General features: G+C 42.6%; 4 protein-coding genes across 7 annotated transcripts; 1 reads left to right on the top strand and 3 right to left on the bottom strand.

Annotated features, from left to right (window-relative positions):
* Positions 1–1154: 1154 nt before the first annotated feature.
* On the bottom strand, positions 1155–3694 carry psmd8 (proteasome 26S subunit, non-ATPase 8). Its single transcript, XM_072452986.1, has 7 exons — positions 3489–3694; positions 3094–3166; positions 2908–3010; positions 2672–2837; positions 2463–2563; positions 1504–1615; positions 1155–1414 (listed from the first exon to the last, which is right to left on the bottom strand). The coding sequence occupies exons 1-7, from the start codon at positions 3663–3665 to the stop codon at positions 1277–1279; spliced, it is 870 nt and encodes a 289-aa protein (XP_072309087.1). The 5' UTR covers positions 3666–3694; the 3' UTR covers positions 1155–1276.
* Positions 3685–5979, top strand: nup88 (nucleoporin 88). The gene has a single exon (XM_072452982.1). It carries the CDS (start codon positions 3685–3687, stop codon positions 5839–5841), a length of 2157 nt encoding a protein of 718 aa, XP_072309083.1. The 3' UTR covers positions 5842–5979.
* Positions 5980–7249: 1270 nt separating this feature from the next.
* Positions 7250–11401, bottom strand: ehd2b (EH-domain containing 2b). Of its 2 annotated transcripts, none has more exons than XM_072452965.1 (6): positions 10945–11401; positions 10693–10869; positions 9738–9853; positions 8676–9088; positions 8427–8591; positions 7250–8350 (listed from the first exon to the last, which is right to left on the bottom strand). In XM_072452965.1, the coding sequence occupies exons 1-6, from the start codon at positions 11163–11165 to the stop codon at positions 7805–7807; spliced, it is 1638 nt and encodes a 545-aa protein (XP_072309066.1). In that variant the 5' UTR covers positions 11166–11401; the 3' UTR covers positions 7250–7804. The 2 variants fall into 2 exon arrangements, with proteins under 2 accessions (XP_072309066.1, XP_072309072.1); XM_072452971.1 differs by having other exon boundaries at positions 9756–9853; positions 10945–11399.
* A 1339-nt stretch (positions 11402–12740) lies between these two features.
* On the bottom strand, positions 12741–24832 carry bicra (BRD4 interacting chromatin remodeling complex associated protein). 3 transcript variants are annotated; one of them, XM_072452940.1, is made up of 15 exons: positions 24690–24832; positions 23681–23726; positions 23557–23602; positions 23074–23139; positions 20863–22917; positions 20509–20691; positions 18005–18586; positions 17734–17920; positions 17553–17629; positions 17348–17482; positions 17230–17276; positions 17006–17154; positions 16796–16890; positions 16617–16722; positions 12741–15452 (listed from the first exon to the last, which is right to left on the bottom strand). In XM_072452940.1, exons 2-15 carry the CDS (start codon positions 23719–23721, stop codon positions 13639–13641), a joined length of 5583 nt encoding a protein of 1860 aa, XP_072309041.1. In that variant the 5' UTR covers positions 23722–23726; positions 24690–24832; the 3' UTR covers positions 12741–13638. The 3 variants fall into 3 exon arrangements, with proteins under 3 accessions (XP_072309041.1, XP_072309056.1, XP_072309047.1); XM_072452955.1 differs by lacking the exon at positions 20509–20691; XM_072452946.1 differs by lacking the exon at positions 23074–23139.
* Positions 24833–25242: the final 410 nt, after the last annotated feature.

Here is a 25242-nt window from a genome sequence, read left to right as displayed (position 1 = left end):
CATCTGCGGAGTCTTACTTTTTTTGGCCAAAAGAAGGACTAATTCTGCAGCAGATGCTCAAAAAACTGGAACTAGATCAGTAGGGGTTGTAGTTCTATGGATGGATAAGAGCTTTTCACTGGTGTAAGAGCACGTTGTCACACAATTTACAAACAAAAACAGACAAAACAAAGTGCACCGAAACACCAGGGCATCCGTCTGTGGCGCCATCTTGGTTGATCTTTTGCTATGTCTGTCTTTCTGACAAAGAGCAGAATGATTTAGAGGACTAAATCAAGACATCATTTTTAATACTAGTGCACCTACTAAACACACATAAGTCTCTGATCAACCAGAAGATGGCAGTAAAAACTCTCAACACACCTAGACCAGGGCCACAATTCAGAGCACATCACAGCAGCCTGCAGAGACTGGCAAAGGAGAATAAAGAAACACCTCGCACTCAGTTCAACAAACCAAGGACACATGAAAGGTCAGGAAAACCGCAACGTCACAGCTCTTAGAAGTCATAAATGCTACATCACCCGCTCAATGCCAAGTACCAGGAGACTCAACTCCAAATGCCCTGTTGCTAAACACAAAAACAGTTTCAGGCCAGGACACACTTTTTGAAACTAAATATAAGTAAATAAGCCAACCAAACATGATGAGGCAGAGATTCAAGCCACTAAGGACTCTGGAAAAATGTGGCACCTATTGGTAAGAACCCAACAAACAAGTCTCACTGCAGACTCAACTCTGGAGGCCCATCACCCAATATCAGAAAGGGGTAAGTGAGGGTTTGTAAGGACTACTTTGTTACTCAAATTACTTAAGTATTTTCTCATATAGGTTTGAGGAAGGCCACAACTACCCATCTAAGCATCTTGGATTACCACAGCAAAAGTGACATCCTTTGTGGCATTGAGGAAGAACATAGACATGAAAAAGCAAATGTCTAAATAAAAAGAGGCGCAGTGTAAATCTTTTTAATTCAAAGATTTATTTGATCATTTATTTTAGACAAGGGTTATAAAACATCAAGAAAAGAGTAACTGTTATCTGAACAAATTCAGATCAGAACTACAGAACAGTTAAATCTATTTGAAATGTATTGTACTTTTGTCAAATTCTAATGTCAAATTCTAAAACAGAATGAGAGCAAGAATGGGTTTACTTTCATTTTTATTATATTTGGAATCGGTTTCCATGGGCTCAAGTAAAGAAAAAACACCAACATTTAGAGAATAGATTCCTTAAGTTTCAAATTACAAAAATGTTTCTGTAATAACACGGATTACACAATCATTTCCAGCTGCCTTGCGTATTCAATGACCTGCTGTGCCAGTTCTGTAGATGGGATGTTCACGTCCTCCGTGCGCTGCTGCTGAGTGGTAAAAGAATAATATCCATCGGGACTCAAGGTCCATTTCCTCTGTAATAAAAGGTTTTAATACATGTTAAAAACTTTAATCACCTTCCAGCTGTTTTTTTTTAATTTTTTTTTATTATACTAATTCATACCTTTTTGGCATAGTCTGTCATTTTTTTGGGAGAGCTAAAGAAGAGTACCCGTGTGGCTTCACTGAACTGGATTTGTTCGTATGCCTTCTCTATGCAGCCCGCAATTTCATCGCTGAAATGTATATAAAAAAATAAACATTGTCATTACAAATTACTTTCAATACATTTTCAACAAGTCGAGTGACGGACCAATGCAATAAACTAAGTCTGAGCTTCTCAAAGTGTGGGGCGAGCCCGTTCGGGGGCTCCCCTCACCTTTCCCCTCCCCATAAAAAAGTTACAAATGTAAGGTTTCGCTTTTATTTTTGGTTAACTTCCTGTGTCACATTTGTCATGGGGAAAACACTGAGAAGAGAAGAAACTACAAAACTAAAGAATAATGATGGCGGTAAATACACCTTTGCAAAAGAATAAAGTCTAAAGTCAACTGTGGGTGGGGGGGGAGAAGTCTAAAGAATAAAGTCTAAAAGAATAAAGTCTAAAGACGTGCACAGCTGCAGTGGCCGTAACGTAACACTTTGATACCAACTGCCATAAAACACTATGAAGACAAAAGGTTTTGTTTTTTTCCCTTTCTTTCTCTCCTTGTTTTTTTCTTCTTTTTCAACAGTATAGCGTAAAACACATCCTTTGTGGTAAATGCACTTTTTCAGTTGACTGCTAACCGCCATTAAATGCAACACAACAGCAACCGACAGAAAGCAGTCTGTGTGTGACGGTCGTGGACCCACTGTGGTAACAGTGATCCACACTGACGAGAAGAAACGCAAGTGCGTCTTCTCTCTGAAATGCTGTATTTACGGCAGTGAAAAGCAAATTCTGCGCCGTCCCAGAGGCTTTAGATACTTTTTTTTAATCTCCCAAGGGGGACGCGCCAGAAAAAAGGTTGAGAAGCTCTGAACTAAGCAATTGTTACAAAAAGCCAAAAATAATAACTGGAATACAAGATTGGTCCTTACCGAATTGTGTCAAGGAGAATATCAATGAAGAAGGTGTAGCTCTCAGCAGGTATGTTACCCTTTGCAAGAAATACTTTGTTATAACTTCCTTCCATCAGGTACTATACAAAACAAAAAAACAGTAGAAACATTAGACTGGAAAATAAAGAAAACAGCTCCCCTGACAGGGTGTATATAATTTGTATATACATAAAGGAAAAGGTGTCAACCTGCTCCAAAGACACGGGGTGCCTGATGTACACATTAGTCTGAATATCTTTCGCACTGAGCCTCTCAAGTTCAGTATGAAACTCTGAGACTCGATTCTGTGACAAAAGGAACAACAGGTTCAACCCAAGCAACTGGTGCATGTAGGCAGCCTCCGGTAGTTCATCTCTAAAAAACAATACTTGTTAAAAAGTAGTAGTTTATTATACAGGATAAACCCCAGAAGAATCATAATTACATATAGTCAAAGTAGTAACACTTTAACTGTGCCATGTATCTTTCAAAAGAGGGTATGTCCTTTTTGAGAATGCTCCATAAAGCTCCAATCTCCAGGACATCGCCTACAAAACATGAATAAATAGCGTTAACACAATACAGAAATTCCATATGCTGTTACTGCTGTTATGTTACTACTACTACTTACGTGCCAATATGAGCTGCTGCTTGGTAAGTGAAGACCCAGTTGTAGGTAAAAAGTTCAATTCGATTAATGAAACCTGTATCGAAAAAGGCAACAAATCAGTAAGCTAACAAATAGCTAAAGTAAATACCATCTAAATATCGACATCGTCACAAACGCGTAATAGAGCTGTAATCGGTAAATGTGTGTTGTTGCGTGACAGATTAGTTTATCAATTTAACTATTCAAACTAAACACTGGGAAAGTCCATATCTGGATGTAAACATCCTATCGTGATTAGCAAAGGTTAGCTTTCCGAGTAGTTGGCTAGCTACCGTGACTAACGAGACATTTTTTATGCTATGCAGACTCCAGTGAACAGCGTAGATAGACAGCCAAAGAGTTGACATTTATTTTACCTTCAATTTGCTCAGAAGCTCTCCACATTTACTCAGATTTGGGTTTTTCTTGTTCCATTCCGTTTTTAGAGTCTCGTACAATCCTGCAGTCTCTTTCAGCGCCATGGTGATTCTGCAGAAAGTACGGCACCGGCATCGGAATACGTTAAAGAACTGTCGTAAAAACTGACGTTTCATCCGCTATTGGCAGTTCAAGATGGCGGCAATCAATACGGAACTGTGGCGAAATTATCTACCAAATCATTCAATCTTCACCAAAACTCGTGGAAATCTTCTGCCAGAAGCAAACGGGAATGAGAGAAGTATTGCCAAAAATCTCGCCTTTTGTTTCGGTGCGGACTTTTTTCTGTGGGATGAGGTCGCACGCGTTTTTCACACGACCAATCTGCGACAGCTAAACTTGTCAGACCCCATTGACAACGACGGCGGGAGTTACCAGACTCTAATGTGCATCAATCCTCCATTTTTTGAGGTAAATCAAGTGCTGCTCAGTCCAACTCGGCAACACGTGGCGCTCATTGGAAGTCGTGGCGTCTCCGTGCTGGAGCTCCCTCAGCGATGGGGTAAAAAGTCTGAGTTTGAAGGTGGAAAGAGCGTAATAAACTGCAGGACCATCCCCGTGTCGGAACGTTTCTTCACCAGCTCCCCATCTGTGAGTCTACGTCAAGCAGCTTGGTTTCCCACCGAGACGGAAGAACCTTACTTGGCGTTACTTATGTCAGATAACACCATCAGGTTTTACAGCTTGAGCTCCCCCCAGACGCCCTCTAAGGTCCTTTCACTTTCACAGTCAGACGATGACAGCGCAGCCCATCAGCCTGTGCGCTCCTTTGCTGCGTCTTTGGGGGAAATTGCAGTGGCGTTTGACTTTGGGCCCGTTTGCTCTGCTCCCAGAAAATTGGCAGCGCAACGATCCAAGGAGCAACCCCTCTACCCCCTGTATGTCCTCTATGAAAACGGAGAGACGTACCTGAGCTACACGAGCCAAAGCAACGGGATCACTTTGAGCAAGCTGGCTGGACCTCTCCCTATGTATCCCGCTGCGGAGGATAACTACGGGTACGACGCCTGTGCCATCCTGTGCCTCCCATCTGAGCCCAGCATCTTGATCATTGCCACTGAAACAGGCACTCTGTATCACTGTGTGGTGCTGGAGTCTGAAGAAGAGGAAGAGTCCTTGGAAAAGTGGATCGACAGCTCGGATGCTGTGCCAGCCCTCTATGTGTTTGAGTGTGTGGAGTTGGAGCTCACCCTCAAAGTGGCGACTGGAGAAGAGGAGCCCCAGGAGTTCGACATCACTTGCCCCATTCGTTTGCACAGAGACCCGCTGTGCCAGTCTAGATATCATTGCACCCACGAGGCTGGGGTACACAGCGTGGGGCTCATCTGGATGAACAAGCTGCAAAAGTTTCTTGGCTCGGGTGAGGAGGATAAGGACAGCCTTCAAGAGCTGGCGGCTGAGAAGCGCTGCATTGTGGAGCACATCCTATGTACTAGGCCTCTCCAAACAAGTGAGTTGGCCCCTGTACGTGGCTTTGTGATTTTGTCTGACCTTTCTCTTGGGGCTACACTGATTTGCATCGCTAGCAGCTATGAGTGCATCCTGTTGCCCCTCCTGAGTTCCATCCGCCCTCCCTCTCCTCCCCTGCTCTGTTCGCACCCCGGAGCAGGCTTGGGCAGTTCACCCCTGCGTGCAGTTGCTGATGATTCCTTTGAGCTGCATATACGTAATATTTTGATACGCAGCTCAACCAATCCCCTTGTTCTGAAAGCTGGGGACAAAAACGCATCCCCTCCACCTCAGGAGTGCCTTCAACTCCTCAGCAGAGCTACTCAGGTGTTTAGGGAGGAGTACATCCTGAAACAGGATATGGCCCGTGAAGAGCTGCAAAAGAGGGTGAAGCTGCTCACAGGTCAGAAGAACAAGCAGCTGGAGGAGCTGGTTCTGTGCAGAGAGGAGAAGAAGAGTCTCAGGGAGGCAGCAGAGAGGTTGGCTGACAAGTACGAGGATGCAAAGTATCGGCAGGAGACCATAATGAATCGTGTTAAAAAGGTGCTTGGTAGCCTTCAAAACCAACTGCCAATTTTGTCAAGTAGTGAAAAAGACATGAAAAAAGAGCTTCAGTCTATCGGTGATCAACTGAAAAATCTGGATAACAGCATCAAGCAGGTGAACATGAAGATGGAATACCAGAAAACACAAGTCGGGAAAGACCAGGCTGCAGCGAAAACCCCAGTGCAGCTGAATGCCCAACAGAAGAAAGTTGTGCAGGATGTTCTCAAAGAGCACGGACAGCAGATCGGAGACATGATGAAGCAGGTCAAAGACATTAAAAACCACTTCAGTTTCTAAGCACTGGTCATCTTGTTTTTGGCAATGTTGCCAAGTGTTTCTGTCTGTTTTGTATCAAACATTCTCTCATCTCTTTTGAAATAATATTATTACACTTGAAAGCTTTTTTCTTTTGCTCTGAGAAATAAATGTTAAAAAGACCTGCCACGTTTGCGTATTTATTACAAGTTTGCTGAAGTTTAACACAATTGAATAATTACAGTTAGGATTGTGATTGTTCTCGCAGCTTGCATGTGCGTGGTTGCTCCCACTGCGGCTTCATTTGCAGAATGTCTATACTTTCACTTCCCCCAACTGCCCTGTCAAATAAAGCCTTCTGCCCGGAAAAATCTTTTATATTTTTAAATTAATAATTGTATTATTATTATTCCCTACTCCATAGCACCTGCTGGAATTATGTTTACATTGACTTGTAGTCAATTTACAGCCACAACATTGCAGCAACTGTCCATTTTGTCCACCAGATGTCACCCTCGCGCTTTATCAAATCCATGTTTTGAGAGTAGGAGTAGTTTTGCTGAGGAATTCCCCACGTAAACACAGTGACGCAAACGGAGACCCCAGTTTCCTCGAGTCAGGCTGATGTAGGGGTGATTTACCGTGTGAAGGGGTCCCCTCCTGTGCCCTGTGCAGCACCTCGGCCCAAAACACCGCGTCCCTATTATGGAATGCTGTAGCTATGTTATTCTTGTTTAATAATTATTGTTATTATACTCACCACCACAATGAAAAACCAGCAGTAGAATACATGTGTAGTGAGGGATTCATTAGAGCTGGGAAAGGGTGTGGTGTTGACTGCATGTTTCGCTAAATGATGCGTCCAAATAAGGCAGTATGTGTATGTTTTTTCCACAAAGGTATAATGTCTAGCTTCTGTCCTCGCGCCTTAGGAAACTTAGCGGACCCTAGGAAAGGAGATATTAATAACTTCTAGGCCAGCCCTCTACATTCTTCACATGTGAGTCACCGAGGCAGCAGCGAGCAGGCGAGGGGAGAAGTGGATTGCCTGTTTCTCATTTGTGTTTCTTTCCATGGGGGAGTGGAAAGACCCAGGAAGGCCGCCCCTCTTTCTGCGAATGCCCATGGCCTTATGAGACTCACGGAGGCTACGGGATAGATGTTTGTACATACAGTGCAGTAGTGTTTACTCAGCCTGACCCGACGGAAAGATGTACAAATAGTCCAAATGAATGGCCTGTATGCAGCATTAGAGAGGTTGGTAGGGAAGGAGTGAGGAGATTGGAAAAAGTAGTGGTCTTTGGCAAGGGAGAGAGTGAGTCACTGTTTTTTGGTTTCCAAGTAACCAAACGAGCTTGATAAAAAAAAAAAAAAAAAAAAAAGATGGGGAGGGAAACGAAAAACTTTCTGCAAACTGTTTTATCCAACAAAATGTTACACAGAGGCAATCCACAGTCAGATCTTTATTTGTTTAGGATCTTAACATCTGGTGAGAAGGTGCACAGTAGTCAGTATATTCAGTCTAGTTCCAAAGTTTCAGCACGTTACATTCAAAGCATTTGCAACGATATAAAAAATAATGTGTGTTTGAAAGGGTTAGCACAGAGAAGTGACAGATTACATTTGCAACTCATTAGGTAAAACAAATGCCATTGGTTAAAATAATCATGTAACTACTAAATGAGTAAGTCAAGTCTAATCACTGAAGGAATGTTCAGTGAAAGTATGTTTATCTTTAGATTATATTAAATAATAGCTCTCTCAGAGGGCGTCAAACTTCTGCTTACCAAACAGACATTTTTAGAATTGATTACTCACAAGCAAACCTCACGGCCAAGCAGAAGATACAAGCACTGTTCTCTTTAAAACACAGCTATTTGTGAAATATTTGCCAAAGGTGCACTTAAATAAAAAGACAAAGAAGAAATTTCATCCAGCAGCTCAAGCATCTCAGCATGGATAAAAAGAAACAGTAGCATAAGTGAAGTGAAATAACTGCGAGTCTTCATGCGTCTGAACCCTTTTGTCTGCGTTTGGATGGGGGCACGAGCTTAGAGGGCAGCTGAGGGGGCAGACCATGGCCATCCAGTTTGACCTCTATCAGGTGACTTGCCAGAGCGAATTCTTCGTCATCCAACATGCCATCACGGTCCACATCAGACAGCTTCCAGATGCGGCCCAGCACCGAGTTGGGAAGACGGGAGCTCACCATCCAGTCCTTGGCCTTGGTGCCGCTGAGTTTACCCTCATCAGGAGCCAGGTTGTAGAAGATCTCGTCATATTTTGGTTTGTCTTTGGTCACTACCCAAGAATCCTCCTCTTCCACCTCTCCATTCTCCTCAGCAAATGGGTCTCCCTCACAGAAGGGTCCAGCGCGAGTTCCCATGAACGCCCCTCCCTGTACCCCAGGCTGGTCCCCTGCCTCCAGCTCCTCTTGTCGTAGAAGGGGCATCAATTTGGCAATATCATTGGACAGCAGCTCATCTAGGGCGACCATCAGATTTGGTTTCAGGGTTTTGAATTTGGTGAAGTCATGGACCATTAGTAGTTCCTGCAGAAAAGTAGTGTTAGTTTTACCTTAGAGCTGGATGTTATATCAATTTCAATAACATACATTTGTCACAAACCTGCATTTTAGCACAGTCTGGAAAGTCTCCTGGTGAAATGTTGTGCTGCAGTTGGATTTTGGAGAAAATGACTGGAAGTTGGTAGATCAAATTCTTCTTTTTATTATCTTTCCTGAAGACGGAAGGCATCTCCTGTTTCAAGTAGCTGATAATATGTGCGTGGACCTAGATGTCAAAAAAACATGATAGGTGTTAAAGGACACCTTTCAGGGTTTCATTATTTAGCAAATGTTTGTTTGGTGTACTGACCCTGACCAGTCGTGCCCTCTTCACCAGGTCATTGAGCTTACGCAGCGCTGCATTACGAGGAAGGTTCTGGATGTCATTAAACAGATCCTCCTCTTCCAGCTCAAACAGTTTACGGTTGTCTGCGACCATCAGGGGCTCGGACCAGAAAGACCCAATGTAGACCCTCAAAACCTCAGGCGTCCCAAAGACCTTTCCCAGGGACCACATCAGAGCGCCATAGACTCTCATGAGCTGCTGTGTGCCCACCATGTCAGCCTTGTTCAGCACAACACGCAGCTTGTCTTCGTTGCCTTTCAGTGCACCAATGGCTTCAGAGAACTCATCGGAGATTTCTAGTTTATGTGCGTCAAACAGCAAGATGATGCGATCCACGCGCTCAGCAAACCAGCGTAGCACTGCTGGGAAGTCATAGCCTGTATGTATGGATAAAAAATAAATAAGTACCACTAATAACATGTAATTGAGCAGGAGAGGAGTTGAGGTAAACACAGGCACAACCCATTTATGTATACATCTAGAGCTACTGAATACACTGAAAACAGTAGAATTTAGCACAGGCCTATATGTCTTAAACTTTATTTACTTTGGAGTAAATGAATAATTCAATTAAATCAATTAATTAAATCATTGCTTTTTAAAACAAGATAGTTGTTTACTCCAGTCCCAACAATAAGAACTGTAACAGCATTCCTCTGCGCCACTGGCAACTGGACAGGAACCAACCACATCTTTATGCCTACCATCTGTGAGTTGTTTTACTTTTTTCGTTTCTCAAGTATGTTAGTTAATCATGCACGTATGATCATATGTTACTTAAAGCATGGAGATATGAGCCGACGTTATAAACCACAGTGGTATGAGGGATGGTACTCATCAGTATTCTCAGTATCTGCATCGGTTCTGCTATTGATTATAGATGCTGAGTACACTGCTGAGAGAGGCGTTCTCGATCTGCTGCCAAGAAGAATTGTGACACTGGGGCCGGTCCCGTTAGTTAGAGATGCAGAGATGGCTTGGAAAAGTTTGGGATGCGTCTGTGAGAACCCCTCGCTCCCTCCTCACCTTTGTGGTCTCTCTCACCTCGACTCACTCTCTGCTTAGCCCCAGACAGGATTCCAGGCGTGTCAATAATGCTGATGCTCTCCAGGACCTGGTTGTTCATCTGGGCACACTGGAACCTGGTATTGCCAGCAACAAACAGAAATACTGAACGTTAACTTTTAAGATCAAAACAGAGAGAGAATCTAAATTATCTTGTGGCAAAAGGGATGTGATGCAAGGACCGAGGATATTGAACACTGCCTGCTCTACCTACTCCCCCTTTCCCCCCACAGACCATTGTATGGAAGCAGGCCTCTCAATGCTCATGGTTTCCTGAAGGAAAATTACCACTAGAGCCAAAATCAAACAATAAGGCGTGCTAACAGTTTGAACCTAAAACAACAACATGGCTTCCTGTAGTTTGTGAACTTAATGAGCCCACCGGCTCCAGTTCAGGAAGTCAAAGAAAAAAGAGAGACGCAAGTACATTCACAAACACACCCTGCTAAGGGACAGAGAGGGCCCCTGTTGAAAAACCATCATCACCGTTACACTGGTCCTGTGTTAACAGGAGGCGCTTTGGGTTTCTGTCACATTTTGGATTTTTCAGGCGTCAAAATATTTCCATTGCATCAAATAAAACTGTTTTTGTTAGTGTTTTATAATCGTTAGCCATCTCACTGTATATTGCTGGTGACCTCACATATTTGTCTTTGCCCAAAGGGGCTGCCGAGCTTTGACCTCATCTTTGAACTTTGCACATTGCAGTTTATCTGAGTACATTAGCCGTCATCACCCTCTCTGGTGATATTGCTCCCTTTCTCAGATTTTCCACAAATAAGGCAAGTGCCTCCCTCCTCTGACATTTGGCACGAGATCTAGAAATTCCAACAGGCCCCTTTTGTTGTCTTTGCCTCACTCTCTCCATCTAATTGTGTTCCTATATTTCTGACAATATAAATAAAACGCTTTTCACCTGTTGAGAAATGTGTTTCCAAAAGGGTTGAGTTTCCGAAAAGGTTTGTTGGGGTCTACAATAAGAGCATTCCCAGGAATTACTCCCTCCACATCCCCATGCATGATGGCTGTGAAACAGTCAGTGGTGGGTTCAGGTCCCACCCGACTTCCAGGAATGTCCTGCTCCAACAGGTACCTGTCAATATGTATGGACAGTGAGATTTCATAAACATATCCCCTTTTGATTTTAGTTAGATAAGGAAATACTTACTTGATGAATGTGGTCTTTCCAGTTGAGTATTGTCCAACAACCAGCACCATAGGTTTGTTATCAAAGTCTGCATCCTCCAGGCTGGGAGAGTGGAAGTCATGGAAGCCATAGTACTGCTCCAGTGGAAGCAGTTTCTGGCGGTACAGAGACTTGAGCCCATCGGTCACAGTGCGGATCACTTCAGGTGCCTTCTTCACATTCTTTTTCCCCCAACGAGACATACTTTATTTTCAAGAAAACCTTAAGTGTGCGTATGTTTGGAGATGTGTTTCCTGTGACAGATGCAGGGAAAGCTTCAGGAGTTTCCTGTATTTATTCTGCAGCTTCTCACTTGTCCTTGGATAACTTTGAGCACACTCCTGAGAACTGTGATACGGCTTTTGCTGGTGCTCAAAACATCTGTTAAAGCAGTCTGTTGAGTTAAAATAACCCGAAGTTTACCTGAAAAGTAAAATAAAATGTACTTGTTAACAGTAATAAGAAAAAAACAATTATAAGACAATCACCCAATGACTATTAAGAATTGTCAGTGCATGTATGAAACATTTTCAAGCAGAATGGAAAACATGTAAACCCAACGCTGCATCAGGAAGGATTTACTCATGTCCTCAAGTGAAATGAGTAAGACATTCCTTTTGACCCCAGCAGTTAGCGGATCAGGCTTCACACGCACAAATAAATCACTTGCAAGAAAAGCTGGCATATAGAAATTGTCCATATATGGGAAAAAGAACCCTCTTATACAAGTATCAACAAAGCTGATTGTATACATTGCCAAAAGAGACTAATTCAGGACATCGACAGAAATCATCTGTAGAAATCTTTTTTTAATATTCACTGACCCATTTGGGACATAACAAATCAAGCATGACTTGTCACAAGACCAAAATGTTGGGAAAACAGTTTTCTATGGTCATCATTCACAAGAATTGTACAGAACAGATTAAGAACCTTCTTGTAGAAAATGTGTCTATGCTTACGGACATACAAAGCTGTAAGCTATAATGTTTATCATTTCTCGGCAGTGGAGAAAGTAACATAACCTGAGGGCTCAATGTGGCCTTGAATGAACTACATTGACATGCAAATAATATACTTCAAATAAAGAAAACCAAAGAAATACTTACCAAACTGCCAGAGCACTACTCCAGGATCTTTCAGCTTTTCTCGCAACTGGAGTTTGGAAAATATTTGTTCTCATAGGACCAAATGGAGGAGCTGCTGCTGCAGTTATGGGTGTTCCTTTTACAGCAAATAGAATCCGAGATTACAGAGGATGGTTCTTCTCCAGGGTTTAATGTATTTCAGATGTAGACCTGGCATGAATCCTCCCTATGCCTGTTGAAACAAGCACAGGCAGATACAAGCAGAACACTTCTGATAACTTATTCTCTTGTCTCACTCTATTCTGCACCTCCTCTTCAAGGGCACAGACGCAGGCAACACTAAAATTCAGATGGGTTGTGGTCAAAGGGCGTGGACCTGGAGGAGGGACACTGGATAACTCATTTAACTGGAGACAAAAGGAATTGTTTCTATACTAAATCATGTTAAATTATAGTAAAAACACCAATATATATTTCATGGAGATTAACCTCATACGACTCAATTTGAACAAAACTTTCACTTGTGCTGTTCGCTCCTCCCAGACTAAAAAGAGAGGCTCCAAAATATTCAAAGTAGGAGTTCTTGCTCATGCACCACCAACCGGCCAATACGTTCATGTACAGCGTTATTTCCTCCACACAAAACTCCAAATATATCCAATACCAAGAGTGACAAAAGACAAACAAAAATTCTACATTTCATAAGAAGCAATGTTTAATTTACAGTTTTACTAAATGTACATTTCTTTTTTTAAAAAGTGTCATTATACACAATAAATACAAAATTATTCTGTAATACTATACTTCAAATTCTTTTTGTACATTATTATTGTTCCTTTTTTCTCCATTTTCACTGTGATGTTTGTTTTTGAATTGTCCATCAGAAGTAGGCAGACACAAAGGAGGGAGAAAAGATGAAAGACTTGAGACTGCACACACACTGAACAGGTAGAAATTAAGAAATGACCTGCCCCCTTCTGGACAAATCTGTGACTTTAAGCAGCCAGAATGAGAAAGCATCGATTTCAGTTGAAATTTAGCCTTTGAGGGAAAAAAAAATAAGTCACGTTGAACTCCAAGAATAACACAGTAATGGTTTTACCAAAATGTAGTAAATCTCTTAGTAATAATATCATACGGCCAATATATATTGTGATTCTTCAATGTCAAAACTGTATTTGCAGTGAAAGAGGACAAATTAAAGCACAAATGTTGACATGTTACAGTTAATTTTTGGGGTCGTCTATACAGTAATAAGTGCAGAATATAGAATTCCTTATATACCCAAATATTGTGACGGAATGTAGAAATACTAGATGAAAAGAAAGAGATATAGAGAATAGGGAACTCTGCACTATTTGACCATTTTGTTTGACTGAGAATCCCCAAAAAATCCAGGCATATTAATATACATGAAAATAGCGTTCCACAATTCACACGTGTACCTTAAACAGTAAAGACAGAAATGTCTGGACAATTCAAATGAACAAATCAAGCCATCACATCTCGGCAGAGTATACAGTGATACCGTTTTACCCACTTCCACGCACTCTCACGTTAGTCCCCAGTGTCAGTGGTTGAGGGCCTGTTATCTGCTCTGAGTCTGGGGCACCAGGCTGCCATTGTGGCCTCTGCCACGGACCTGAGGGTGCTGGGCCAGGGAGGACGATGAGGCGGACGGCAAGACAGAGTGAGACTGTCTGTGAGACAGAGGGGTTGAGACCCCCTGTAGGTGGTGGTCGTGGTGAGGTCTACTTTTAATGTGAGAGCCGTGGCCAGTGGGCTCCTGCTGCAGGTTTAGGATGCTGTCAATTGCGCATTGCAAGTGCTCATTCAAAGAGTCATCGGGGGGACTGCCACTAGAGAAACTGGCATTATCCATATCCGGAGAGTCCGACTTGCAGCGTTTAGCGGGAAGCAGAGAGTCTCGGGTGAAAGACTCTGGGGACGGGGGTCCAGGGGCGTGCTGGTCCATTCGAAATGTCCCACCTGCCCTTTGTCTGTTTTTCATCTTTTTGTATTTACTCTCACCAGTTTCAAAATCTGTATGCTCACCCTGCCTCTCTTTGGAACAGTCCCTGTCCGAAAGCTGTGGCACATTACGTTGTGAGGTTTTAAGACCGCGACTGAAGACCTCATCTACGTGGTCCAACCCATGCATTGCACTTTCTAATCGGCCCACATTATTACTAGATTCTCTATACACATGCTCTTTGTGGTCTCTCTTTTCTACCTTCACACTGGCAATGACTGTCCTTTCTGAGGGAGAAGATTTGTGACTGGATGGTGAACCTGTGGTTCGGGGATAACCCTCATCGCCTCCTCCTGGTATGCCAGGGCGAACACGAGGACTGACATTTTCACGGTAGGTTTTTCTAAGGGGCAGACGACAAGTGGTCTGTGATGAAGTGCTAGAGGCAGCAGGGTTGGGTTTGACTCCGCCTGCACTGTGATGTTCCATTGTCCCATTCATTTGAACAGAGGGGTTGTACAAAGTAGAGGGAGATTTTTTGCTGAAAGGATGACTTCTCGAAGGATGAAGCTCTGGTTTAGACTGAGCTGTGCTTACTGAGGGGAGATATGTTGAGGAACCACTAGTGCAAACAGGTGTCTGAGTCCGAATGACAGTAGTTGCAGAGGTGGACGAAGGGGGGCATTTTGGGTCTAGTACAGCAGAGTTTGGCTTATTTGACGGTGGCTGTGTGGACTGACTGCTGCGCTGAGCTTGAGGTGTGTGCACAGGATCTAAGGCAGTGTTGTGGACCACCTTACTGAAGCCTGCCTGATCCTGCTTGATTTTGAGCTTCAAGCCAATCCTCCTGCGAGCTTCGTAGGTCTTTATGGGTGGTTTACTAGTCCGCTGCAATAAAGTGTCGTCGTCATCAGATGCTTTAGAGTTGAACGGAGAAGAAGAAAAATGAGAGGATGAAGCAGCAGAGGCCCGATTGAGAGAGGAGGTTGGAGTCACCGTGGGCTCTGCGGTTGGTTTTGTAGCGTCAATGGGAGGTGTGGGGCAACTACTGGACCACGACACCGAAGCTCCGCTGCCTCCCTGTTTTATGACCAGTTTGGTTGAAGGGAAAGGAGAGGCAGAAGGTGCAGAGGCAGCAGGGGGCACTGCAGCACGAGTTGTAGTAGGGATATGAGAAGGGGCTGGTACTGAAATAGTAGGGACAGGAGCTGGGGTGGAAACGGGTGGGACGGGAGGAGGGACGAGAAGAGGGGCTGGTGCTGGTGGAGTAGGAGGTTTTGGGGTCACATTTGGTGTAGGAGCAGAGGCAAGAACTAAACCGAGAGAAGCAGCAGCCTCTTGACTTCCTGACGTGGCTTCAGGGGAAGGAGAAGACTTCTCTGAGGAAAACGCAGCACTCTCCCATTTCTGCACATTTGCCAAAAACTCCTCTGCAAGAAAACAGTAAAAATCAGCAATCAAAAAATATATACTGTGAAATGTATCAATCTAGAAAAAAAATATGGCTAATTTGAAAATGCATCCAGATAAGTCTCTCAAAATAGACCCCTTATTTATTAAAGAATTAAAAATTAAAATCAGGTTGGATTCGAATCTAATTTAATTACAAAAAAACTTTGGGAATTACTTTATTGCCTCGTTGATTTATTTAATTTAGATATTGAATTAAAGTGTGAATGTGTGGCACAGGAACCACTTGTGGGGCGTGTTTCAAACAGAGCTTGTTTCCACACGGCGCCTGAAGCAACTAAAGCACAAGCGGGTAGAGTGCGGGATATTATATAAACGTACAAGGGTGGCTGAAGTGTACTTTTGTTGTGTGCGAGCACGGAGGACCGCAAATAAAAAATCCACAATAACGAGGCGAAGACATGGGAGGCTAAACTGAACAGCACGCAGAGCAGTGAAGAATCATCTGCAGAGCTGGAGAGTTACAGCACTCAAAACACAAGGTAAACAAACACATGTAGATCGACTACTCTTATCTTAGCTGAAGTGATGCAATATAAAATGCAAATTAATTAATAGCTACTGTAATTGTTTAATTGTTTGTCAGATTTAGTCTGATATATTTATAGTCTGGTGACATGTTAATTTCTAGTTCTTTGTATATATTTGAACAGAATAATAAATGCAGTGTCATTTTTCTTTCTTTTCTGTGGAAGATTGAAATGAATCCCTTTTCACGGCTTCAACACAATATCAAAGAGACTGAAATGTGGCAGATGCACTCATTATGGACAGTTGGTCCGGTGAAGTGAAATGTTGCAGTTTTAATTTTAAAAAAAGAAAAGTTTTAATATGCTTTAAAAAATAGTTACGGAATGTTTAGAAAAAATACAAAAAATTGCTCGTAGGCTTTATTCGACAGGACGGTGCAGCATGAAATGGGAATGAGACCAGGGAATGACGTGCAGCAAATTGTCGAGACGCTGCAACCTGCCCCACACAGCAGACATGTGTGCTATCCATTTGACCACAAGTAGCACAAAGAAAATAAAGATTACTAAATAAAATAATCAATAGCTGCAGCCCATTCCCAAATTTTTCTATAACTTTGCTATAATGCCTACAAGTATGTAGTAAAAAAATACCTGGTCTCTCCTTGGCCAAAATTCTATCTTGACTTATTGCAACCTTCTCTTCCTGGATGAACATGCGGTCAATCATCACCATCTCCGCGGAGGGACCCAGCCTCTGCTAAAATACAAGCAGAAAAACAATTCAAAATCTGATCACAAATACAATGAAAATCTTTGCTTTGGGAAGGTACCTTGGATTCTGAAAAAAGCAAATGTCTGTATTTATCCACCATAGCCTGTGTCCGCATCTGAAGCATGGAGGATACCCTCTCAAATTCTTCATCCACTGCAACCAAAACATAACAAAATCAAACTATATATTGTATAAAGTGGATAGCATAAAATTATACAGTACAGAGAAAGACTTTAACCAAAAATAAACCAAAAGAACAAGTTGTAACCTTTCTCATAATCCTCTGAGGAGTGTACAGTTCCTTGGTAGAGATGATAAGGCAGTAGTCTATGCAGTGTGTCCTCAAATGTGTTAAAAGGAGCACCGTAGTTTGGATGAAGCGCTGAACCCTGTTGTTTTCTTAGCTGTTCTAGAAACCTAAAGTGAAATTCTTTGATTCAGTCATACAAGAAATGAACCATGATTTGAAATTCAAATGATCCTGACACTTACCTTGCTTCCTTGCTTGGCTCTGCAGTAAAAGGCATCTTCATTGTTGTCTGCAAATGTGTTGTAAACAAGTGAATAAAACGAATTATGATCCTGTAATAGAGATATTGCGTTTTCTCACATGGGTTTGTACAGCAGCAGGTGGTTGTGGAGCAGGCATTGGAGTCAGACTAGTTCCTAATACTTGTAGTTGCACCCCTCCTTTACCCAGGGTCAGTCCTCCAACTGAGCTAATCACCCCTGGCTTTGGCTGAACCTGGTGAGAACATGAGTTACATTTTATTTACCGAATTGATTTAATGGCATGGCAGAGACCACATGCATACCTGTGCAGGCTGGTTAAGGCAGGTAGGAGTGACAGCTGGTCCTTGGGCTCCTGAGAAAACTTGTAAGTCACTTGCTCCTAAGACAAATAATTATCACAAAAATGAAAAAAAACATATTGTGGGTGTCATGGCATATTATTAAATGACAGGTTTGCATATTATTAAATGACAGGTTTCTCACCTGTTGCAGCGGTTTTCACAACTACTGACGTTGGCTGCAGCACTGAGCTGATCTGAGCAGGCAGACCAGCACTCGATGTCACTTTGTCAAGAGGCACATCTTGCTGGGAGCCAAAATGAGTCATTGCTTGAGGTTGTATTTTAGGCTGAGAGAGCTGCTTTGACTGCAGCACAATGTTATGATGAACCTACAGAACATAAGCAAGATTTATTTAAAAAAAAGAAACGTTGATATTTGGCTTTTTGGCACAAGCAGATTGGTCATTTAATACCTGGTGAAGCTTTTCCAGCAGTTGTTTTTGCTGAGGTGAGGGCTGGGCAATAGTTGACAACGTCTGGATTTGCGCCGTTATCAATTGCAGGTGGTGCTGCTGTTCTGTCGAGAGGCCCAAAACAGGAACTTGGGCTTTCACTACTCCACTAGACACTGCGTTTATGGTGGATGTGCTGAACTGATGCTGTGCAGAGGCAGGTTTTGGGGACTGCGACAAAGGCATTTCTTGCTGATGGACAGGGTGAGAGGTGGGCTGGGGTTGGGGCTGAAGCTGAACTTGAATAGTGGTCTGTGGCTGTGACGTTGGCTGAGGGGATTCTACACTTTGGTTATGAATTATAAATAGTGGAGGGTGTGATGGTGTGCAGGAACGAGAAGGAGTCTGATTCTGGGGCTGAGGTTGGGAGGGCGGTCTGGATTGTTGGTGGTGTGGGGACTGTATGTGTTGACTTAAAGTGAGTGGAGACGGACAGGGCTGGGGGCTTTCGGAAACACGTTGTGCAGTGGGGTGAGTGGGCAAGACAGGTGAAGGGCACATGTTCTGGATCTTCAAAGGTTGCTGATGTCCGGTAGAAGGAACCTATGGAAATATAATCATGAGAAATACAGTCTGAATTACAGAGAAATCGTTATCAATTTCCACACATCAATGTCAAACATTGAGAAAGCGTACAAAGTTGTACAAAAACAATAATTGAGCAAGCCCACAGTGATTCTGATTGGACACAAAGATACACAAGGAAATAAGAGAAGCACAATAACGCTGATTAGGGCTGAACAATTTTGAGAACATTTTGCATTTCATGTGTATTTAAAGAGTTTGTTTTGATTTATTTGATTAGGACTGTGTATGTCAATGAACAGAAACCGAACTATGAATATAAACGCAACAGGCAAATTTAATACATTCAGAAGAACAAATATTTGAGCGGTTACGTCTAAAAAGGATGATTAATTTTAGGAAGTTATAGAGTTTATGGTGGTCTCATCCACAGAGGGACGCAAGACCGAGATTTAGTATATTGCATTATTATGCCTTTGAAGCCTTAGCTAATTGCAACCAAATGGCAATTAAAATCAAATTAATTGTTTAGCCCCAATGTTGATGTAGAAATTATATAATTGTAAACAATGTCTTTGTGCAAATTGAAGAAATCAAATTGAAAAAATAAAAACAGAACCTAAAAGTAAGTAGTGTATGTTTGGATGTGTTGCCTGGCCAGCCAAGACAAGACTTTCCCTTTTCTATATAAAATGCTATCGTCTGGAACATGATCTAAGTAGTTCATCGGGGAGATTTATTCCAGGACGGAGTTTGTCCAGGCAACAGGTTTGAGTTCAGGTGCTTTATGTTGAATCTTGAGACCTTCTATTTTGAGCCAAAAGACATTTCTGAAGTTGCTTAAAGTAGATATCCCAAACTTAAAGTTTGCACAATACCAGAGCTACTCTTCAATGGCAAAAATCTTTAGGTTACCTTCATAACCCCAGTTCTCTGAGAGATTTCTCACTATAGCATACGCCCATTATCTTATATATTTGGCTCATAATTATTTCAAACAGTTAATTCAATACAGTCAAAATTGACCTGTAGAGAAAGTATAGCACCAATATATTTTATAAGTAATATTGTTTACACTCTTATTTTTAAAATATGATAAGAAAAGTGGTTTCGCTCAAGGTTTTGGGCAGAGTGAGGGCACATTCCGAAAATAAGTAAGTTAAGAGTAATAATTTAAATCACAATTATAAAAAATGTATACACAATATCTTACAATCCATTTCAGTTGTGAACTCTAAACCCAATCAAACGCAACCCACAATCCAAAAGTCCATACGATTTATCCGACATCACATAAAAGCGTCATTATCTTTGTTTGATGAGGTATTTACAAAAGGATTAACCAGAGAAATGCATGGTCCATTGTTTCAAAACATTGTATCGGAGTATCTGCCATTATAACAGGTGCAATATTAATAATAACAGTTGAAAAAAAGATGTGGTGCAATGAATGAATGAATGAATGAATGAATGTGAATATGAATATATATGACAGGACCGCTGCAAAAACCTGACAAAATTGTTTGCTGAAAAAGGGTTGTGTAGTATTTGGGGAAGGTTTTTCCTCATTTTTGTATGGATATTGACGTTTAGGGGGATATGGGCGGATTTACATAGATCAGATCAGGCAAAAGATGTTACTAAACATGCAAATTACAGTTATTATAAATTATTATACTTTGTGCAACTAATGTTGACCTTTTTAGATTTAGTTAATTGGCCTTTTTAAAAAGGGATTTGCAGTAAAACGGCATTATGTGTTATGTACAGTTGTAAAAATACTATTATGTTAAAGAATTGTCAAAGGAGTGCATGATTAAGAGAAGCATAAAAGGAGGATTAGAAAAGAGAAATACAAAGCGGTGATGGGGGGAAAGGGTAAGAAATCCTAACAGCAGCAGCGACAGGTGGGTGGGGCTTAATATAAAGGGCTTTTCTACCTGCTTTACCACTGCAGTCAAGTGGGAGGGGCCAAGGGAGGGGCTCTGAGTGACCCAAGACTCTGTTAACTGGCTGTTATGGACAGAAGGGGCCGGAGCATGGATGTTGTGGCTGCTGACGATTACAGATGCTGGCACTCCCACAGAGGGGGTAGACTCTTTCTCTTTTTGATGCTGCCGTTCCTGATAGGAGTACATTTACCATTCACGGGTGTCAAAAAGGAAGCGAGATTGAGGCAATGTGGAATGAGATAATCACCAAAAAAATCAAAACCAAAATCAGACCCATTATCTATTCAAGACGGTTATGCAGGGAAAAAAATAAAATGCCTATTGAGAAGATGCAAAACATACCTGTTGAAGGAACATTTGTAGAGACTCTTGGCTCAGGATCATGCTGGATCCCTGGTTGGTAAACACAAGTCGTCCTGGATTTTGCTGAGTTTGATGGGGTACCAGCCCCATTGTTGTCATGGTGGAAGAGGTGGAGACTGAGATGGACGGAGATGACGATGGTATGGGAGTGGCTGAAGAGGCGCTGGGAGTTGGCTGCATGGCTACAACTGAAGGCTGTTGTACATGTAACTGTGTGGGATGAGAGGTCTGCTCTGTGGAACTTCCCAAAACCGTGACACACTCCGGCTGCCCCTGGGCCGTGATCCCTGCTGTAATACTACTGCTGTTGCCACTGCTTGGTATTCCACCCGTTTGTGGCTGTATGTTTGTCTGAAGACTAACTGCCGGGCTAAGCCCTTCCACCTGACTCAACATCAGGGGGTTCTGGATGGGCATGCCCTGTATGACTGTCTGTGCGTGGCCTGCAACTGTGTGTGTCTGGGCCTGATTATGAGTTTGAGCCAAAGTAACTGGCATCTGAAAGAGGTGTGTGCCCATCTGACCAGATTGGAGTTGGATGGGACCAGAAAGAATGTGTGCTGCTCCAGAAGGACCCTGTGACGTCAAGACTTGCCCAAGGTTGATGTTCTGATTTGTTGTTAAAATCTGGTTTGCAATGATCTGTCCTCCTGGACCCTGGCTGGTTATGATGTGGCCTCCCGGATGGTGCGTGAGGATTTGACCCCCAGCCTGCAACTGAACAAACTGAGGATTCTGACCTTGGAGAACAGTCTGAGAAGGAAATACAATGCTTCCAGATTGGTTTAATAAATGTACACTGAGAGGTTTGCCAGATGCTTGTGCTCCTTGTTGTTTGAATAGCGTTTGTTGAAACTGTGAGGCTTGTGATGGGGCTTGGGTGCTTAGGACCACATTAGAGCCAGTTTTTCCTGCCAGGAAGGCTACATTTTGAGCTGCAGAGACAGGAATCTGCTGTAGCCCTAGACCCTTGTGAGCTTCATTTTGATGGGCCTGAGGTGTGGGTTGTGGCTGTTGCTGTTTGTAAAGTTTTGGCTGGATGGCTCCACCCTGAGGTGGTTTGGGCTGAATTGGTGTTGGTGTGCGTTGGATGATAACGTTCTGCATGATTTGACTTTGTGTCTGTGATGTCATTCCTGAAGCCAGAGGGGTGTTGCTAAATCCCACAATCCCAGCAGTGGCAGTTACTGTACTGCCACTGCTGCTACTGTTGGTGCTGCTGACACAAACGGCAGGTCCATTTAAAGCTGGGGATCCTAACGTGGCTTTGTTACCTTGGATCAGAAGCCCACTTCCTGAGCTTCCAAGGCTAGCTTGAGAGCCACCTCCTGAAATCTCAGGTGCAGACTGGTGAAGCTGATAACCACCCATTGCTTTTGCTAAAATTGGCTGCCCAGACTGATTGATGGTCATAACTGTAGGCTGACCGACAACTTGAATTTGTCCAATTCCTAACCCAGACTGACTGCCATTGGGAAGTGTATGGAGACTTGAAATGGGCTGAAGGGTTACATTTCCAAGGCCTACGGGCTGCATGAAAGGCTGCACACTTATGGCCTTGTTCATTACTTGGGGTTGAAGCTGAAGGCCCTGTTGAGCAAGAACTGAGCCCAGCATATCAGCTGCAGAATTGGGGGGAGTTGCAGTAGAACTTGGGCCTGCTCCAGTGAAAATAGTTCCTGACCCGCCAACACCTATTCCTACACCAACAGTGCCTCCTGCCCCAGTGAGGCTGGCATCAGGCAGCGTCTGAACCACTTGAGTAAGTCCTGGGATACCAAAGGATCCCAGGTCCAGCTCTGCCTCTGCCTCTTGAAGGCTTTGCTCTGTGATGTTTGCTTCAGCCAAGCTCTGCTGGAGGATGTCGCAGGGCTCATGATTTGTCCCAATACCATTGCTCCCACTTTCACCGCCTGGAGATCCACCCAGAATGTCATCATCTTCCAAGAAATCCAAGTCAACGCTGACTCTGGGCAGGCCTGCCGGCTCATTTGCAGAGAGCTGCACTGTGGGCTGAACTTCAGATACATGGCCCTTAATCAAAAACAAAATAATTTGTGACACATTACACAACAAAACTGCACATACATTAACACAAGTTTACAGAGTGGCTGCGCTTGCAGTGTTAGTGGAAAGGAAGAACATGAGGAGGAGATGAACAGATGAAGGAGAATGGGGGATTTTACTCACCCCTGCGGCAGAGAAGAACGAACTGGAGGGATCACTCGAACCATCCAAAAGGTCATCAGTGTCCAACTACAGAGACACCCACCAAGAGCAAGATAGACAGAAAGCCCAAGGCACCCAAAGCAGCAGTCAAAAGCCACCAGGACAGGAAAGAGGAAAAATCAGGAGAGGGGCAAGTACACAGAACCATGTTAGAACCAACAACTGAAAGGAGCTACAGAGGAATATTTATTAGGTTTCAAATAAGGGGATTTAAAAAGGCAGTTTTATTTTATTATTTAATTATTTTGAGGACTCCATTTGATGTTCACAGATGATAATAGGGAGAAGAGTGCCATCAGAACATTGAATAGCTAGGGGTTGAAAGAATGTTGGGAAAGGGCAAAAAGCATCTGAGTAAGAGCGAAAGTAAACAAGTGTTTGTACAGAATATAAAAAGTGTAATACCACTTAAAAATAATAACCAGAATTCAGACAAATACTTACGTGGGTTTCAGAGCCATGGAGAAAGTCATTTAGAGCTTCTGGGTCACTACAATTTAACAGAATGGGAAGATATCAGTATGTTACATTTTAAAATAATGCAAAGCGTTGTAAAGGTATAGCTTACCAAATTACATCGAGAAGGCACCTGCCGTCTTCATCATCCATGACAACTGTATTATTATAAAATGTGGTTAGGTCTACATCATGAATAGTCCACAAAACTCCGTAAATGTCCAGTAAAAATATATTTTTTTTACTTTATACAAATGTGGTGCAGCGACTGACGGCAAACAACAAACCAAAAACGCGCGGTTTTAACCAGGTGAGAAGCTGTGTAAAGGTTTGGCTTTTGCAATATTGTAACGTCAAACATGTAATGCTGCACACTTTACAAACCCTGACTTTAAACTATAGTTTAACAATTGCATACGCCACTTCTATTACTAAAAGGCAAAGGATTGTGGCCATTACTCGGTGAGCAGAGAAGGTGCGCAGGATATGAATGGAGAGCGGCTACATGCTAGTCCGTGTTTTTTTGTGTGTTTTTTTTTTTAAAAACAATGATTTGCATGAAGACTTTGAATGTTTGTCAGGCTTAGCCTTTTTGGTAAACCAATACACCTTTGTAAATGAGAGTAAAATATAGTTTTTAGGCGTGTAATTTTTGTAATAGTTTGTATTTAAAAGTATTAAACTGACTAGCTGTCGCTAGCCAAGCTAACTAGCCTTCTTAGCAAACCAGCCATCAACAATATTGAGAGGTCCAGCTAGCCACAGCCTTTGACATTCAAAACAAACCACCGATGGATGCGATTTCGATCCTTAAGCACTAAATCGAGTCTATTGCTTAACCAAAACACACCAATAGTACTTGCATATACAAACAAACATAATTAGGCAGCGAGCAATCACTCCCCTTGCAAGTAAAATATGAGTTAATGTTGGAGACTCTTGGATGAGGGGCTATGCTTGGGAATTCGGTGTAAAATGACCGGGTAACAGCGCCTTGAGGGATCGTAATTTTGGATTATAGTCGTGGTGCAATCCGAGCCTTTTCCGCGCCTCTAACATTCTGCATCTTTCAAGCAGTTATTCGGATTAATTGAGAAATATCTACATTGTAAGAAACTCACCCGAGACGAAAGAGGTGCAGGCTGCGCGGGGTCTCCAGGACGGCCTCGCACGGGCTGCAGTTCAGGACCCAATTACAGCAGGAAACAGGCGTCCAGCCCGCTGCCGGAGTCAATGTGCGGGATTATACCATGGATCTATTATAATATGGATTATACCATGGATCTATTCAATACCATGGGGATTATATCATTTTAATAGATCCATGGATCATACCCATCTGGGTCTGCTCTGGCTGCTCTGTCAGGTACACTACTGCCAAGTACACCCAGGGATATGTGTCCTGAGGAGGGGGGTCTCAATCTCAAACACATTAACTGCAAAACACACACAATTTAAAACACATTAAAAATAATAATAATAATAATAATAATAATAATAATAATATGATTATAAGAAGATTTCTAAACTGGGAATATAGCGCCCTGTATTCAAAACATTTTTTGAGCTTTGTTAGGGTCTAACAAACGTGGGAACACAGAGTTGACCCTATTGACAGAAGCTGCAAACGAAATATGTTCAACAGGATTTAAAGTATAATTTTCTATCTGGAAC

Source organism: Eucyclogobius newberryi, unplaced genomic scaffold (assembly GCF_026437365.1).
Source record: "Eucyclogobius newberryi isolate DKJ021-1_F unplaced genomic scaffold, fEucNew1.0.hap1 SCAF_10, whole genome shotgun sequence".
Taxonomy (NCBI): Eukaryota; Metazoa; Chordata; class Actinopteri; order Gobiiformes; family Gobiidae; genus Eucyclogobius; species Eucyclogobius newberryi.
This window is presented reverse-complemented; position numbering and strand designations above follow the sequence as displayed.